The sequence below is a fragment of the Saccopteryx leptura genome, chromosome 3, assembly GCF_036850995.1.
Source record: "Saccopteryx leptura isolate mSacLep1 chromosome 3, mSacLep1_pri_phased_curated, whole genome shotgun sequence".
Lineage (NCBI taxonomy): Eukaryota > Metazoa > Chordata > Mammalia > Chiroptera > Emballonuridae > Saccopteryx > Saccopteryx leptura.
The window spans coordinates 106,283,110-106,300,064 of NC_089505.1; the positions used below are offsets into that span (position 1 = coordinate 106,283,110).

At 40.4% G+C, this 16,955-nt stretch overlaps 1 protein-coding gene and 1 non-coding gene across 17 annotated transcripts in view; both read right to left on the reverse strand.

Annotated features, from left to right (window-relative positions):
• PUM1 (pumilio RNA binding family member 1) overlaps positions 1 to 16,955 on the reverse strand; it is a 145,057-nt gene that overhangs the window by 8,815 nt on the left and 119,287 nt on the right. For 13 of the 16 annotated variants that reach the window (XM_066375670.1, XM_066375684.1, XM_066375683.1 and 10 more), the window contains 6 exons: positions 13,668 to 13,935; positions 11,554 to 11,683; positions 9,257 to 9,391; positions 4,723 to 4,860; positions 1,788 to 1,913; positions 405 to 526 (listed from right to left, as the gene is read on the reverse strand). In XM_066375670.1, coding sequence (XP_066231767.1) covers positions 405 to 526; positions 1,788 to 1,913; positions 4,723 to 4,860; positions 9,257 to 9,391; positions 11,554 to 11,683; positions 13,668 to 13,935 — 919 coding nt within the window. The remainder of the gene's footprint in view (positions 1 to 404; positions 527 to 1,787; positions 1,914 to 4,722; positions 4,861 to 9,256; positions 9,392 to 11,553; positions 11,684 to 13,667; positions 13,936 to 16,955) is intronic. The other 3 variants (XM_066375685.1, XM_066375675.1, XM_066375672.1) reach the window with 1 other exon arrangement.
• LOC136401511 (small nucleolar RNA SNORD103/SNORD85) lies at positions 7,526 to 7,610 on the reverse strand. Its single transcript, XR_010750544.1, has one exon. It is a non-coding gene; the product is annotated as a small nucleolar RNA SNORD103/SNORD85 (small nucleolar RNA).

The window sequence follows — 16,955 nt, forward strand, 5'->3', positions numbered from 1 at the left end:
AAGGCACATATGAGAAAGCAATCAATGAACAACTAAGGTGTCGCAACGAAAAACTGTTGATTGATGCTTCTCATCTCTCTCCGTTCCTGTCTGTCCCTACTTATCCCTCTCTCTGACTCTCTCTCTCTCTGTCCCTGTAAAAAAAAACCCAAAAAACCAAACACACACACACACAAAGAAATATATTCCTAGGTTTCAAAGGGGCTGACTCTAGGGAAATGAGGAGCTGACAAAGGGACTTATGTTTTATACTTCATAGTAGAATTATTTGACTTTTCTAACAATGTATACTTTAAGAAAAATATATTTTTAGAAAGAATGTAAATTTTTTCTTTTTCTCTAGTCTAAAAATACTACTTAATCCTTTCTTCTGGAAAACAGTCTAGGTAATTCAAACCCTGTACCTTGCAAATTTATGCTGACTCAATACAAGTACATTGCCGCGAATTTCTGCTACAATTTTACTTTTATCCTCAGGACGACCATGCTCCAAAACATGCTGGATTACGTAATTTCCATACTGATCCTGTTTGAGAAACAACAAAAGATATAAAATTCAAATAAAAATGAGTTCAATGGGCTGCCTAAATCCTTATATCTAATCAACACCTATCTTTCTAAAGCACTATAATGGCTTACCTGAATACCAATGAACACATAAGAATTTTAAAAATAGATAGGTAATAACAGTTTCCCTATGATTACAAAACAGGAACACATTACCACTAGACAATGAAATATTTCCATATATATTTATGCCCAACCAAAGGTCCTAGCTAAGTTCTTCATAAAATATACACAAAAAATTAGGCCTCCTCTCATTAGGGAAATAAAAAAGGAGGCAAAAGAAGGTAGGTGAGACCAGAGAGATACTTTTCTCTCAAAAGAATTGTATAAATGATTCTCTGTACTATCTACAACAAAGAAAAACTGGAAACAAAGTTTATGTTCAACAAAAAAGACAATGCCTAATTAAATAACAGCACAAACATATAATGGATATACTTATTCATCTAAAGTGAAAGATACTTTGAGAAAATAAATGTAAGGAATTCCAGAGGCAAAAATATTTGTAGGATATAAAAAATTAAGAGCACACCAGTAAAATATTTTTAAAGTGCCAATGTCAAATGTGTTGTTTGCTTCTGGATGGTAGGATTACAAATTTCTTTTGTTTGGTTGTTACTTTCTGAATTTTCAAATTCTCCCACCATGGATATTTAATACATTTACAATATCACACTTCCCACCAGAAAAACAACACTAACAAAAAAGATTGCTTCAGGACATCTTCGGGCCTTTTTAAAGTCTAAGCATTTTGAAATAGAAATAAATTCTGGTTTAAAATAATATTTCCGTATAACATACTACATATAGAAATTGGTCAAATGGTTAGCATGAGTGGGAGAAACTTTTAGTAGTAGCTGCAAGAGAAAGTATGAAAGCTAGGGAGAAAACAACTAATCTGCTTTGTTCGTTTGAAAGGATGGAACATCCCAGAGAGCTTAAACGGCCTGCCCCAGGTGACAGAGCCAGTCCAGGTCCACAGCAGGGCGCTGGTAGGCATATGTCTTCACTCCAAGGCCAGGCTCTACGCATTACCCATATTCACAAAACACAGAGCAGGCTGGTCTAAGTGAAAACCTGCCCCAAAGCTTCAGTGGGCATTTTAAACACATGAACATTAACCTCTACTGGAACAGATACCTGTGCTGAGAAAACACACAAGCTCTGGGCCTGCACGAGCCCACAGGTGTTTGCAGTTACTCTACTGGCAACTCCACTACCTGTACAAGTTGCTCTGTGTGCTGGTGCAGCTCCTCTAAAATAGGGAGTGTCTGGTCAGGAAGGCAGTGCTCCAGGATCCTCTGAATCACTCGGCAGCCATAAGGATGCGTGGACAAAGCAAATACCTAAGGGCAGACAAACATAAGTAAGAAAGCCAAAATGACAGCTGCCACTCTGAATGCTTCAGACTGTTAATATTCATTATCCCACTGATCTTCACAATGACGAGAGACAGGCATGGGCATTCTCTACATATAGATTAGAAAACTGAAGCTCCTCGAAGTATACATAATGTGCCAACAGTCCTACAGACAGTAAACGACAGAGCCAGAATAGAATTTTCCAGTCAGACTCAAAAGCATACACTATAAATATGACATTCAATCTCTCTACAAATAACAAGGAGTGTATATACATGCACATATAAATCCATTTCTTAACTGTTCTAGAAATTCACAGATGTACATAAATTCAGAGCTGAAAAGGGCTTTTCCAAGAAGCCTAGAAAGGATCAGAACCAGTCAAGGTCCTGAAAACCACACTAATTTAAGAGTCCACTGTGTCAAAGGACAGGAGCAAAAACAAACAGAAAAAGGGCTCTGAACAAATGCTGAGGGCCCTCACATAATCACAAAGTAACGGTCTGAACTGTGCTGGGGTGTTCTTTAGCAATATGCAAGAGAAGCTCTTTTGTTGGGTCTGGAGCAAAATGAGACACAGGCTTCAGGTCCAGACTGCCTCATTTTAATTCTGCCCTTCCCAGCCAGGTGACCTGGACCAGCCCACACCTCAGATCTATTGTAATAATGACAATAATGGTAAGAACAGTAACGACAGCTAACACTTATTAGATGTTTACCAAGTGTAGTCATTGCACTAAGCGCTTTATACATGGTTTTATGTATGTACCTTCATGAGTATAACTACATACTTTAATATTGTGTATGAGCCTTTGCAGTTTACTCTGTATAGCTATACAGTATTATAATACTGAGTTAAGTATACAGGTTTTTATTAAAACATTTTTTGTCCAATCCTCTGTTAATGGACATCTGGATTAGTCTTTTCCTATTAGAACAATGCTGCTTTAAACATGTTTAGATATGCCTCGCGATGTACGTCTGCAGATGTTTCACCTAGTCTACGCCTAGGCCAGAAATGCTAGATCACTAGATCACAGAAAATGTAAGTGTTGATCTTGAAAGATGATACTATTTTCCCAAATGGTTGTGCTAACAATAGCTATTCCCACCAGCAAGGGTTACATCCCACATTCCTGCCAATACATACCAACCAGTGGGCAGAAAATGGCCTATCATTTGTGGCCTTATGCTGCATTTTCCTGATTACCAAAATGGCGTTGTTTTTTCATATATTGACTGGCAAGTTGTGTTTCTTCTACCTACCCATGCTCTGGGCCCACTTTCTCATTAATTTCTATTCTTCTCTTTGATCATGGAAGTTCTTTATTACTCTGGTTATCAATTCTTTGTCATTTTCATCTTGAAAATATTCTCTCTCGTTTGGTTGCTCAATCCTTTTACTTTCTCTATTATGTATTTTGAAAAATATAAGAACTTAATTTTAAAGTAAAAAGACCTACTCTTTTTTTCCCTTTCATTAACTCAGAAAACCCCAATACCTCCCTGGATTAAACTGAGCAAACCCCAAACCAAAACCTAAACTCTAAAATCCCATTTTGATCTCGGCTTAGCCATACACATGACTACACCTGAAAATCTGTTTATTTCCCCTTCTTTTCTCCCTTTTCTGAAAAAAAAAATTCACATACCCAAGAAGATATGTTTTAATGTTTTACTCTCTTGTCCTACCTAGTTTAGGAGTGCTGTGAGTTTTTCTTTTTTTGGTGTAAGAAATTAATGACCACAGCAAATTAAAGGTCAAATCTAGAAAAACTATGGTATAAGAAAACTTTTCTTCCCTCACCGGATAGCTTGGTTGGTAAGAGCATCGTCCCAAAGGGCAGGGGTTGTTGGTTCGATCCCCGGTCAGGGCACATATAAGAACAGATAGATGTTCCTGTCTCTCTCTCCTCCCCCTACCTCTCTTTCTAAAATCAATAAAATAAACATTAAAAAAAAAGAAAGAAAAAAAGACCTCATGCCTGGCCAAATGGCTGGGTTGGTTAGGCATCTTCCTGATATGCAAAGGATGCTGGTTCAATGCTCGGTCAAGGCACATACAGAAACAGATTGATGTTTCTGTCTCTTTCCCCGCCTTCCTCTCTCTCTAGAATAATAAAGTTTAAGAAAAAAAAAAAGGAAAATAACCTCTTCTGGGAGGCTGGTGCTAAAAGCTTCAGGCTCTTACGACATAGAGCAGGGGTCCCCAAACTTTTTTCACAGGGGGCCAGGTTACTGTCCCTCAGACTGTTGGAGGGCCAGACTATAAAAAAAACTATGAACAAATCCCTATGCACACTGCACATATCTTATTTTAAAGTAAAAAAACAAAACGGGAACAAATACAATATTTAAAATAAAGAACAAGTAAATTTAAATCAACAAACTGACCAGTATTTCAATGGGAACTATGCTCCTCTCACTGACCACCAAATGAAAGAGGTGCCCCTTCCGGAAGTGCGGCGGGGCCGGATAAATGGCCTCAGGGGGCCGCATGCGGCCCGCGGGCTGTAGTTTGGGGACCCCTGACATAGAGCTAATAGGAAAAAAACAGAAGCTATCTCTGGTGGCACTGCCACTTAATAGCACTCAAATCAACCTGATCACTACCCCACCCAAAAAACAATATAACAGGAAAGCACCATATTATTTTAAACACACGTTTGGCATGTGACCTGCAATATTAGTTCTATAAATGACTTGCGTTCTAAAACATGATCAAAACAACTCTATGCTAACAATGGAAATACCCATCAGTTTGTTTTTCTTATGTCTTTCCTAAGTCACTTACCTGTCCCTTAAACGCATCAATGATAAACTGCAAGGACTGAGGCTGAACACATTCAATGCATTTCTGAACCACGTGATTGCCATTCTGGTCTTTCACACACTTCAGGACATGGCCATCTAGTTCTCGAACCATCTCATTCTATTGGAAAAGAAAAGAAAGCACCACCAGAATCACAGCGAGCAAACATCTGGACAACCAATGTTCTCCTTACTGATCACAAAAGCACTGAGCAGGGAGGAAATCCATGACAAAGAAAGTGGGACAACTCAGCTGTGGCATTACAGCAATAATTGATGACTAGAGTTTTTCCACATGTTAGCAAACTTCCTGTAGCAGCAACCAGTCTAAAAACAACTATTCAAACTTGCAGAAGACTTCTGGGAGATTAAAAATGTAGACATCTTCAAAGAGAATGGAGTCTACATCCAGTATAGCTTATTAGAGAATTTTACATGCAATTCAACATGTTTTTATTATGACAACCCTGTAAGGTACATATTATTAATAATAATAGTTGTTCTAGAGCTCACTGTAAGCTTAACATGCTTTGATTTAATGACTCCTCATAACAATCCTATGAACTGGACACTATAACAGATAAGGAAACCAAGACAGACAAATTAAATGACTTGTTAAAACCCACAGACCTAGACTGCCAAAACTCAAACCCAAGCAATATGGCTCCTGTGTGAAGATGGCAGTGTGGGTCAGTAACCCAACTGTCCATTAGATTATTATTCTCCACACCCCCCTCTACCCAAATACAAAGAAATTGAATCTGAAAGGGATTACATAATATGTATTTAAAACTCCAGATAGTGACCAAATCAGAATTCTAGCCCAGGTCTGTGATTCTAACATGACATTTCCACCAGGCTACAGTGATGTCAGCAGAAACTGTTCTTCCAGTTAATTAATGAAAAATGTTCAAACTCGGGGAATACAGGAGAAAGTCAGACATTGAGGGCTATGTATGTATTTAGGCATGAGTGGTGATGAGAAGTGTATAGGAAATGTGATAATGAGATTTTGACTAGACTTTCCCAAAATTCACTGCCTCAGGCCTTAGGTATCTTGAAGCTGAATATCTGCACAATGCACAGCTGGGCACCTGGTACCTGCTATTCAACTTCCTTGCTGTATCCAATCTCTGTATATTGGCTCCAATACACTGACTCCATATTTGTGGTCAAAGACGACAAGCCAGTTTAAAATGGCGACATTTATGACCTGGCCTGATAGCTCAACTAGTCAGAATGTTGTCCTGATATGCTAAGATTGCGGGTTTGATTCCCCGGTCAGGGAACATACAATAGTCAACCAACAAATGCATAAACTCTTGTTAAAAAAAAAAAATTTTTTTTTTTCTTGTTTCTGAAGCTGGAAACAGGGAGAGACAGTCAGACTCCCGCATGCGCTTGACCGGGATCCACCCGGCACGCCCACCAGGGGCGATGCTCTGCCCACCAGGGGGCGATGCTCTGCCCATCCTGGGCATCGCCATGTTGCGACTAGAGCCACTCTAGCGCCTGAGGCAGAGGCCAAGGAGCCATCCCCAGCGCCCAGGCCATCTTTGCTCCAATGGAGCCTTGGCTGCGGGAGGTGAAGAGAGAGACAGAGAGGAAAGCGTGGCGGAGGGGTGGAGAAGCAAATGGGCGCTTCTCCTGTGTGCCCTGGCCAGGAATCGAACCCGGGTCCTCCGCACGCTAGGCCAACGCTCTACCGCTGAGCCAACTGGCCAGGGCCAAAAAATTTTTTTTAAAGACATGAATTGTGACATTTATGAATGCAATATCTTAAATTTTAGAGATATTATGTTAAAGCATCTAAGAGATTTTCTAATTTAAAAAAATTAAGATTACAATGTGAGACACATGCAAAATGCAATAAACTCAGGAAAGTCTCCTACAACAATTAATCAAATCAGAAAAGCATAATTTATTCTGGAAATATAATTATGGGAATGACAGGAAGGAAATGATGCCTGTATAAAGGAAAGGAACACTTATAATTAAAATGAAGGGAGGTGGTTTCCCTAAATATTTTTTTGACCCAAAGAAACCATAGAGATGAGTTCATTTTACCTAAAATAATTAACTTCTATCTAGAAAACAGTAAATTATCCACAGCAGGAGGAGTAGTTTAGGCCCAGAACAATATATCACAGAGAAACGAGACCAGAAAAAGATGTACAGAAATTAAGGTAGAAAAAACAACAGTGGAAAGGGAAGGAAGGTAGAAAACTACCACAATGTTGCGATCCAATCAGAAAACAACAAAATCTGAAAAGTTGGAGACGAAACTCAACAAGTTATCACAATCATGGAAGAGGGCAAAGATGGAAAAAATACCTGGGAAACTATAATATTCCTGATTCTCTTCCAGTAAATGGGCATTATGATAAAAAATAAAAATAAAAAACAAAGCAGGAAGAAACTTCCATGTTCAAAAAAACCCAGAAAATTAAAGAGGAAAGATTTAACCATGAAATTTTGATCCCTGAAAATCCCAGGTATAATTAAAACTCATACTAATTTGAACATTAGAGGAAAACTAAAAGCAGTAGCCTCACCCGGATTCTATATAATTACTCACATACAACAGCACTGCAGCACCTCCAGCACTGAGCACTGAGCGAACTGACTCTGAACCTACTGCGCATCTCCAAAATTCCTGCTGCCTCGCCAGCCTCCTGACCACTTATCTATGAGCCTCACAACATAAGGATTTTGGACTCCAAATGCCACAGCCAACACCGATGAGGTGTATCATTTGCTTTGAACTGGAGGTGGTAGGTGCCTCGTCTGGCTCAGAACTCAAGTCCATAACAAAGATTCTCATTACCGAACTTTGTTCTCAGTGAGGGCAAGTGGCTCATCACTGCCAGACCAAGGCCGTCCCCTCCACTGAGAAGGGCTGAGTTCAGAACCCAAAGGCTGAGCGTCCAGATCAGAAGTACCACGAGACTCACAGCACAAACACAGCTGCAGCACACTGGCCTGGGGCTTGATTGGGCTTCCTGGGCCCTGTGGTCTCTGTGGGGCTGGTTGGGACCCACTGGACCTGCTGTGACAGAAGCCGTGAGCCTCAGCAGGTGCTGTCTGGGTCAGGTCGCATTCACAGAACCCAACACTTCAGATGGTTGCCCCTTTTCTCCTGTCTGACTCCTCTTAGCCTGGTCTTCTCCTCCTGCAAAGCCTCCGCTCAAAGACTCGGGGCACGCACTCTCACCACCCTTCCCATGGCTCTCCCCGCACTGTGCTCTGTGGGCAGGGACCAGTCTCGGTCCTCTCTGTGCTGGTGACTGACACTGAGTGGGCATCAGGTCAGTGCGCCCGGCCAGCCACTGCACTGGGCAGGCACTCATTCAGTAAATGGTGGTGGGGTGAATAAGTAACAGAGGGCAAGTAAAGGAAAATGGAAGATAGAATGAAGTTTGATTTGTTGAAATAGTCAACAAAGTGACAATTTATTAGTATTTTACATCTTTCTACTACTGCCAAACAAAAATTCTACTTGTACCTACTGAAGACTAGTTGTTGTTGAAGAGAAAAGTGTTTGAAACCACTGGATTTTTTTTAAATTTTATTTATTTATTTTTTACAGAGACAGAGTGAGTCAGAGAGAGAGACAGGGACAGACAGACAGGAACAGAGAGAGATGAGAAGCATCAATCATTAGTTTTTCATTGCGCGTTGCAACACCTCAGTTGTTCATTGATTGCTTTCTCATATGTGCCTTGACTGCGGGCCTTCAGCAGACCGAGTAACCCCTTGCTCGAGCCAGCGACCTTGGGTTCAAGCTGGTGGGCTTTTGCTCAAACCAGATGAGCTGCGCTCGAGCTGGCGACCTTGGGGTCTCGAACCTGAACCCTCTGCATCCCAGTCCGACACTCTATCCACTGCGCCACTGCCTGGTCAGGCCTTTTGGGGTTTTTTTTGTTTGTTTGTTTGTTTGTTTTGTTTTGTTTGTTTTTTTTGTATTTTTCCAGAGTGAGAAGTAAGGAGAGGGGCAGGGGGCAGATAGACCAACCCTCCCTTGTGCCTGACCGGGATCCACCTGGCACGTCCACCAGGGGGCGATGCTCTACCCATCAGGGGCGTTGCTCTTGGAGCCATTCTAGCACCTGAGGTAGAGGCCATGGAGCTGTCCTCAGTGCCCGGGCCAACTTTGCTCCAATGGAGCCTTGGCTGCGGGAGGCGAAGAGAGAGACAGAGAGGAAGGAGAGGGGGAAGGGGGAAGAAGCAGGTGGGCGCTTCTCCTGTGTGCCCTGGCCGGGAATCAAACCTGGGACTTCCACACACCGGCCAATGCTCTACCACTGAGCCAATCAACCAGGGCCAAAACCACTGGTTTTAACACAAGACGCTTGCTTGATCTACTATGAATTTACAAACTGTACAGTTCATGCTTGCCATGCACAGACAAGAACAAAATAAAAGTGTAAAAGAAAATTAAAAGCTGACAAATTTACAACTACATGTACCACAAAGAAACATCAAACACCAAGAGAAAAGATAAAGGGGAAACTTACAATTACCTGCTGGTCTGAGGGAATAAATTCAAGGGCTTTCTGGATAACACGGCAGCCATACATCTGCAGTGCCAATGACAGGACATGACCTCGAATCCGTTCTGCCAAAGCCAGCTTCTGTTCAAGGCTGCCAAACTAGACACAATATGTGGGTGAGTACCATGACTTAGGTGGAAGGGAAGAAACCAGAGAAAGTGCAGCACTCATTGCTCTGTACCAGCCGTGGCTTACCTCTTATCCCAGCCATCTACGATTAAACCTTTTGTTTAAAAAGCTTTTGTTTCTTCAAGAGAATAGTTCTCAGTCTCAGATTATGAGCAACTGTTTTTAATGTTAAAAAATTTCTCGGCTACCAACAATGGTAGTTTCACTAGAAATATCTGTTAAACAAATCCATGCAATTCCTCAAAGCTGTCATTAATTAATACTATGAAATAAATATATACTCAATTAATTACAAGAGCATTTATGTTTACTCTAAAACAATAATACATATGGGAGACACAGTTTAATAGGGCTTTAGACAATATCTGGGGAAAATTCAAGGACTGCTTACAGCAAATCGACAGCACTTCAGGTGTCTGAGGTCCACGAATTAAAAAATTCTTTCATTTACACCAGTGGTAGTCAACCTGGTCCCTACTGCCCACTAGTGGGCGTTCCAGCTTTCATGGTGGGCGGTAGCGGAGCGACCAAAGTATAAATAAAAAGATAGATTTAACTATAGTAAGTTGTTTTATAAAGATTTATTCTGCCAAACTTAGCGAAAATCCAACATAAAATACTTGGTAAGTAATTATTATTATATGCTTTAACTTGCTGTAACTCTGCTTTATAAATTTTATAAAGTCAAGTTACTTCCCTATTTTATAAATCACCATTACTGTAGAACCGGTGGGCGGTTAGAAAATTTTACTACTAACAAAGATACAAAAGTGGGATGTAGGTATAAAAAGGTCGACTACCCCTGATCTACATGAAGTTTCAGCCAAAGCACATATGGGCACACCATTTTTGCATTAGTGTTCTGTATCATTCCATGACCTGATATTATCTATTATACAAGGCAACAGAATCAGGGGTAAAAGTAGAACCAAGAGATAAGACTCCACATTGTTAAAACACTTCTAGAAAGATTTTTCCATACCTGGCTTTTTGAGTTTTGTTTGAATAGCATAATCACAAGACTGAAGAGACTTTATGCACAACCCACTCATTTTCTAGACAAGGGAACTAAGGTCCAGGGACTTTCTCTAAGTCAAATTTCTCTAGCTTGTCCCAAATCATACATCTATAATCCACTGTTCATTCAGCCACCACTAGCTGCATTATCTCTGCAACTGGAGATCTCTTTTATTTTCTACCTGTGACAAAAATCACAGTGAAAGATATCCTAAATGTTTAAGTTGGTTTCTTACTCTTACAGCTGGGTAATTCAGTGTCAAGTCTTTATGAGAAAAAAGCTAGGAAGCTAGGCTGTGAGTGAGCCATTTTAAAAATTTTCACGCAAATCAAAGTATAATTCACGCAAAGTAAGTTATAAGAAGTTGACACACTTCTTTGTTTTGAGACAGGTACTGTACAGTTCCAGCACTTTCCCCCTGTATATAATCCTTCACCTCAATGATTCATTCCTCTCTGGATTTATAGCTTGGGGCTGTTGATCCCAGGGGACCACAGCTACTCTGACAAGCCAAGAATCCCACCTTCCTGACAGTTTAGTAAGGGAACCGACACTAATCCAACAATCTCATTATGCCTTTCCAAAGACAGTTTATAACAAAAGTGGACATTAATCACATTAATGGAGGAATACTAAGGATTCAAGGCCAAAGGATAACCCAAGAAGCAATTAACAATCCTCATGACTGTACTTTATGATGAAAGTACTAGAATTGGTGTTCAAAGATAATTCTCTAAGAAACCTTACAAAACTTTTTAATTTTCAGAATACTTTATTGTGTGTGGTCTTTCTAAAATTGTAAGAATTATTTCTTCCAAAAATGGTACATTTAGTGCAAGAATGATAACAATCAGAAATAATGTACTGAATACTAAATGGGGGCAATGGTTCTCCCAAAGACATTTCTAAAATAAACTTGGTATCATCTGTTTGGGTATTTAAACGATACACTGCTGCAAATGAATAGGAAATCTTTTAAAAATTCTTTTAAAAGACCACACACACACTTCATTTTGAGGACTGGAATCAGATTGCAATTCTAAAAACAGCTAATGAAAATCAAAATGCTCTGGAGAATCTCTAAAGTCAAAGCATAGAAAGAACAAAGGCTTACTTCAAAGAACTTCTGAATGACGTAATTTCCAAATACATCCACCATTAGCTGGTAGGCGGCCTGGAGGATTTCATTGAAGACTAGCTGGCGCTCAGCTGGCGTGGCCCGCTCTAGCTTCAGCTGAATGAATCTGGAGTACAACGTAAAAAGGGCAACCGCAGCATTTTAGGAAGACATGGAAATAAACAAGAACTAGCTCAATTTATATAATGTATCCATTGTGAAACTATACATATGTGTACGTTTACACAGGCACAGGTACATGTGGGTGTGCCAACACACAACTGTGTTATTTAAATGAATCCCTTGAGCTCACTTAATTGAAGAATTTCTAAAAAGAAAAAAAAATGCTTATAGTGTTAAGTATAACCTAACTTAACTGAACTTTAAAAATACTTATGGTTTAGTAAATTTAATTACAGTAGGATTTTTTTTAATGTACATGTGGATTTGAGAGGGAGAGGAAAATGGGCGACATAAAAAGTGGGAGGGAGAAGGTGGGCCTACCACAAGGAGAACTCTGTGCTTTCAGAAATTAGTCCCACATTAAGAGGCTCAAAGTTTATGGTCCTTACTATATTTTTTACCTCATATCTACATGAAGAAATATCCACTAACCATATGGAACAGTTGTTATAAATGTCTGTAGGATGTTCTGAATTAGTAGCTACTAAGTTTGCCTTTATTGGTTCAGGTCACTATCAGAAATGTTGTCTCTCAGTCTGGGTCTAGAGAATCCAAATATGAGAAATCATTAAGCAATAGCAAGCTTGCAGAACTTAGTGTGAAAGCAGGTCCTCTAAAAGCTGTTTCAGTGGGAATAGTCAGAGAGAAGGAAAAATGGAGACAAACAGGAAGGAAGGAAGGGTAATATCATAATTACGCTTTCTCCCCAGGACCAGGGTCCCCTTCTGTGAAGTCAACTAGACTAGTCAAACAGGGAGGGGTAACCCAAGCTAAATTCTGTTTTGTAATAGCTTCTTGTCTCTCAACTTTATGAAAACTTTCACTTCTACAGAATCAAACATGGAAAAGTGGTGAAGTTGTCTTACTCCTGAGCAGTGGAAATTCAAACTTATATCTGCATAATTCTTAATAGGGATTAAAGTAGTAAACGTGTGGATATATGTCTTTGTGTTAGTGTTTGTTACCTAAATTATTGCCATTCCGTGAGGTTCTCATGAACTAGGAACACCAGGCTGATCTTTCAGAAAGGTATAAAAGGTTGTTTAAAAAATAAAAAGATCGATTCCCGGCCAGGGCACATAGGAGAAGCGCCCATTTGCTTCTCCACCCCTCCGCCGCGCCTTCCTCTCTGTCTCTCTCTTCCCCTCCCGCAGCCAAGGCTCCATTGGAGCAAAGATGGCCCGGGCACTGGGGATGGCTCTGTGGCCTCTGCCCCAGGCGCTAGAGTGGCTCTGGTCGCAATATGGCGACGCCCAGGATGGTCGCAACATGGCGACGCCCAGAATGGGCAGAGCATCGCCCCTTGGTGGGCAGAGCGTCGCCCCATGGTGGGCGTGCCGGGTGGATCCCGGTCGGGCGCATGCAGGAGTCTGTCTGACTGTCTCTCCCTGTCTCCAGCTTCAGAAAAGAAAATGCAAAAAATAAAATAAAATAAAAATAAAAAGAGGTTTGTTTTAATATAAGCATGTGACCCCAATTTCTAAATAGCTCTTTTCAATCACCTATGCATCTGGTGACCCCCACCATCCATATTTCTTTAAAATAATGGGAAGTATACTAAGAAGCAAACTATTTTAATTATGTGGTAACAATCTGCTTAGCGTATACCTTATCTGAGGCGGTAATTTAAGGCATTAAGATTGCAATTACCACCTGACCAGTGATGGCACAGTGGAGAGACTGTTGACCTGGGATGCTGAGGTCCCAGGTTTGAAACCCAGAGATCATGGCTTGAGCCCAAGGTCGCTGGCTAGGCTGGACCCATCAAGGCATGTATGAGAAGCAATAAATGAACTAAAGTGACACAACTACAAGTTGATGCTCCCTATCCTCCTCCCCCCCCCCCCGCATTTCTTAAAAAAAAAAAAAAAAAAGAAAAGAAAAGAAAAAGATTTCAGTTACCTTAAGTGCCAAAGGCAAGTGCTCACCTGGACCCATGTTGGTCTTGAGAAAATTCCATGATATGCCCAGCAATTTCCCGCAGTTGTAAATTGGGGTACCGGTTATTTCGAAAATCTTCCAAAAGCCTGCTCCTACCAGAGGGCATGACATCAGACATTCCATAGCGCAAACGGGAGGAAGAGAAAAGGGTGCTGCTGGGGCTGAAGAGGCTGGAGGCACTGCTCGCACTGCGGTACTTGGCTTCAGCGCCTGGCGCAGCAGAGATGTATCTTCCACTGCCATTCGTGAGCCCTCCTGTTGGTCACAGAACAGGAGAACTCAAGACTCATTCTTAAGGAGCTCTGTTCAAGACTGGAAAGAGCATCCCACACATCAAAGTCTGTGTCATTTTTGACTCCTTTTCAATTCTGTTGCTTTTGTATTAAGATTCAATTCTATTAGTGCCACAACTTTCACAAGGGCAACTCAGCAAGCTGGAAAGAAACTTCTGCACAAACAATATCAGAGGAATGCTTTTAATCACCTATAGGATACTTCAGGAGAAACGGAGCAATAGTTAGTGTAGCCATTAAGTAAAATAACTAGAAAACTGCCTGCGGAGTTACAGCGCCTGAGCACCAAGGAATCAGAAAGCACAGAATGCATGGAGATTTCAATGGTTTTCCACTCTGAGCACTGTGGAGATTCCTGCTGTTAGAGAATCATCCCTGCTCCCATCTGAAACCTTCCCTTGAAAAAACATCAGGGATCTCAGATTCAATTGTTTAATAAAAGGAGCTCCCGTCCCATAAAAACTTTGAAGAAATGGTTTTGCCACTAAATAGAAGTCTAAGAATCACTAAGGCACCCCAGGCCAAGGACTACATGTAAAGGGTAGAAAAAAAGGACATATGCTTTAAATAGGAAGGTTTTCAAGTTCTTTATCAGGAACGGGCAGCTCCTAACAACTTCTGTTGAGACAGAGCCTGAAATGATTGCAGTGTAACAACTAACTTTCATGCCACTGACATTGCTCCTGTGACATTGCTGCTGTGATGACAAGGGAACAGTAACTGTGAATTTCCTGACAGATAAAATAAAGGTAAGATAAAAAAAGCTTATCAAAATGTAAAGCAGAGTAATAAGTTACAATGAGTATATATTCTCAATATTCTTATATATTTTTTACAATAGATTTTTTTAAACTATAAAAAAAAAAGTGAAGACTTTTTTTTGTTTTCTTCCAAACTCCTTTAACAAAAAGGCAAAGTAGATAATAGAGCTAATCCAAAAAAAGTGTGTAGGTGAGTAACCATTCAGGATCCGTCAGGAAAGTCACCTAAGGTGAACTGCGTCATGAGCTTTAATGAATGTCTGATCAGGATACATCAATGACAGCTATCAAAAATATGCCCAGCTTGGACTTCTCCACAGAACTCCAGGGCTCAGTTTCAAAGGACTGGGTTTCAATGAAAATGATGAAACCAACAGGAAAAAGCTCAATGTTAAAATTTGTGCAACATTTGCTGAGCATTTGACTGAAGCCAGGCTCTACGATAGAAGCATTTTATATTTACTTTCTAGTAAATTCTCACTGACATTTTGGGAAAGTTTTTAATTCCCATTTATGTAACAGAAAATTAAGGCCCAAAGAGGTGTAATGCTCATCCAAAGACACAACTTATCATGGCCAGAACTGTCAGTACTCTTGACTCCGGATTTAGTGCCCCTGCTACCACAACTCATTTTCAGACTCAGCTGTATCAAATTTCCTTATTCTAAAGGACAGTTATTCTTGTCAAATTCCACAGTATTTTTAATTCAAATGGAAGAGAGGGGGTTTATAAAAAAAGAATATAGTGGCCATATGGCTATTCTTTATTCTATTTCAGAAAGAATTCCTTCTTCCCTGATGTGAAATTGGGGAAAATGGGCAAAGAGATGGTAATCAAGTGGGTAACAAGTACTGGGAAAGGTGATAGCAGCAAGGAACATGCTTAAGGAGAAGGAACGGCATGAACACACGTTCTGAAAATAATTTCAAGGTATTTTAACAACCTTGGTCACTGATAAAAGCACTTAGGGAAAAGTAACAAATCAACAGGGAAACAGAACCACATTCCTAAAGCGCCCAACACACATCCTTATAAAATGGAAGGCAGCCAGGTCCTTTGTGACAAAGTTGAATGACAGGAACCAATCCAGAACACTGCCCTACGTGCACCAATATGATCCAATGGATATACTTAATGTTTAAAAGCCACAAATGCCTGGATTTTCTGTTAGTGTGGCCAATAGCCCACTGATTAATCCCTTGCACTGGATTCAGTGGCTGGGGTATCATGAGTAAAGCCTACAATGAAGATTTACACATTTTTCCTGAGGTTTTGATTTTGAGCTCCGGTCTCCTTGAATGCCAGACAGCATACACATACACAGCTTTTTTTTACTGAGAAAGTAAACAAATCTGAAACAGAACAGAAAATTTTCCCAGGTCCTACATTATCAATGGCAGACTCCAAGTTCACAGGCATATTTGCTTGAGCCAACTAATTTTTCTCTAAACATTAAACCAATACTTAAAGTAGATTTTTGCTTAAAATTGTAGTTTGCTGGTTATTTATGAAAAGGTATCTACCTAGCAAATAGTAGCCATCAGTAGGTAGCTCCTTCAGATGAGGAAGGAACATGCAGAAAGTGTTTTCCAGTTCATGATGGTTTACACAATTACATACTCTTAACACCGAAACTACTATATCTCCAGAGGTGGGCCCTAAATGTTTAAATTTGCAATCCCTGTTTTAAAAGGATCATTTCATACAGGGCTTCAAAGGGAACCTCATAGTGATCTCATAAAATTTTCCACAGTATTTTCACTGGTGCATTTCACAGAGCCATGTCCCGTGACAATATTCCAGATATTAAGGGCTTAAATGTGTTAAATTAGTATATATGAATTTCCAGTTCCACACATAAAAAGCTTAGAAGTCACCACTCCACCCTAACAACAGGTATAAAACTAAATAGACTGAAAAATCAGCAAGTCCTCTTTGATCCATTAAAGAGAGAACACAGAGCAAACCACTACCCTCAAGATTGGAGAGACAGAGAGTTGACTAAAGGTCACATCACAGCTTATCAGAACAGGAACCTGAACAACCATCTCTGCCAGAACCAGTACTGAATAGGAAAACCTGCACTGTAACTGATGAACTAGAGGCTCAGTGTGAGAAATCCTGAGTTAAAACTCTAGGGGAGCCCTGGCCAAATAGCTCAGTTGGTTACAGCATCATCCCAAAGTGCAGAGGTTGCTGGTTCGATCCCCAATCGTGGCA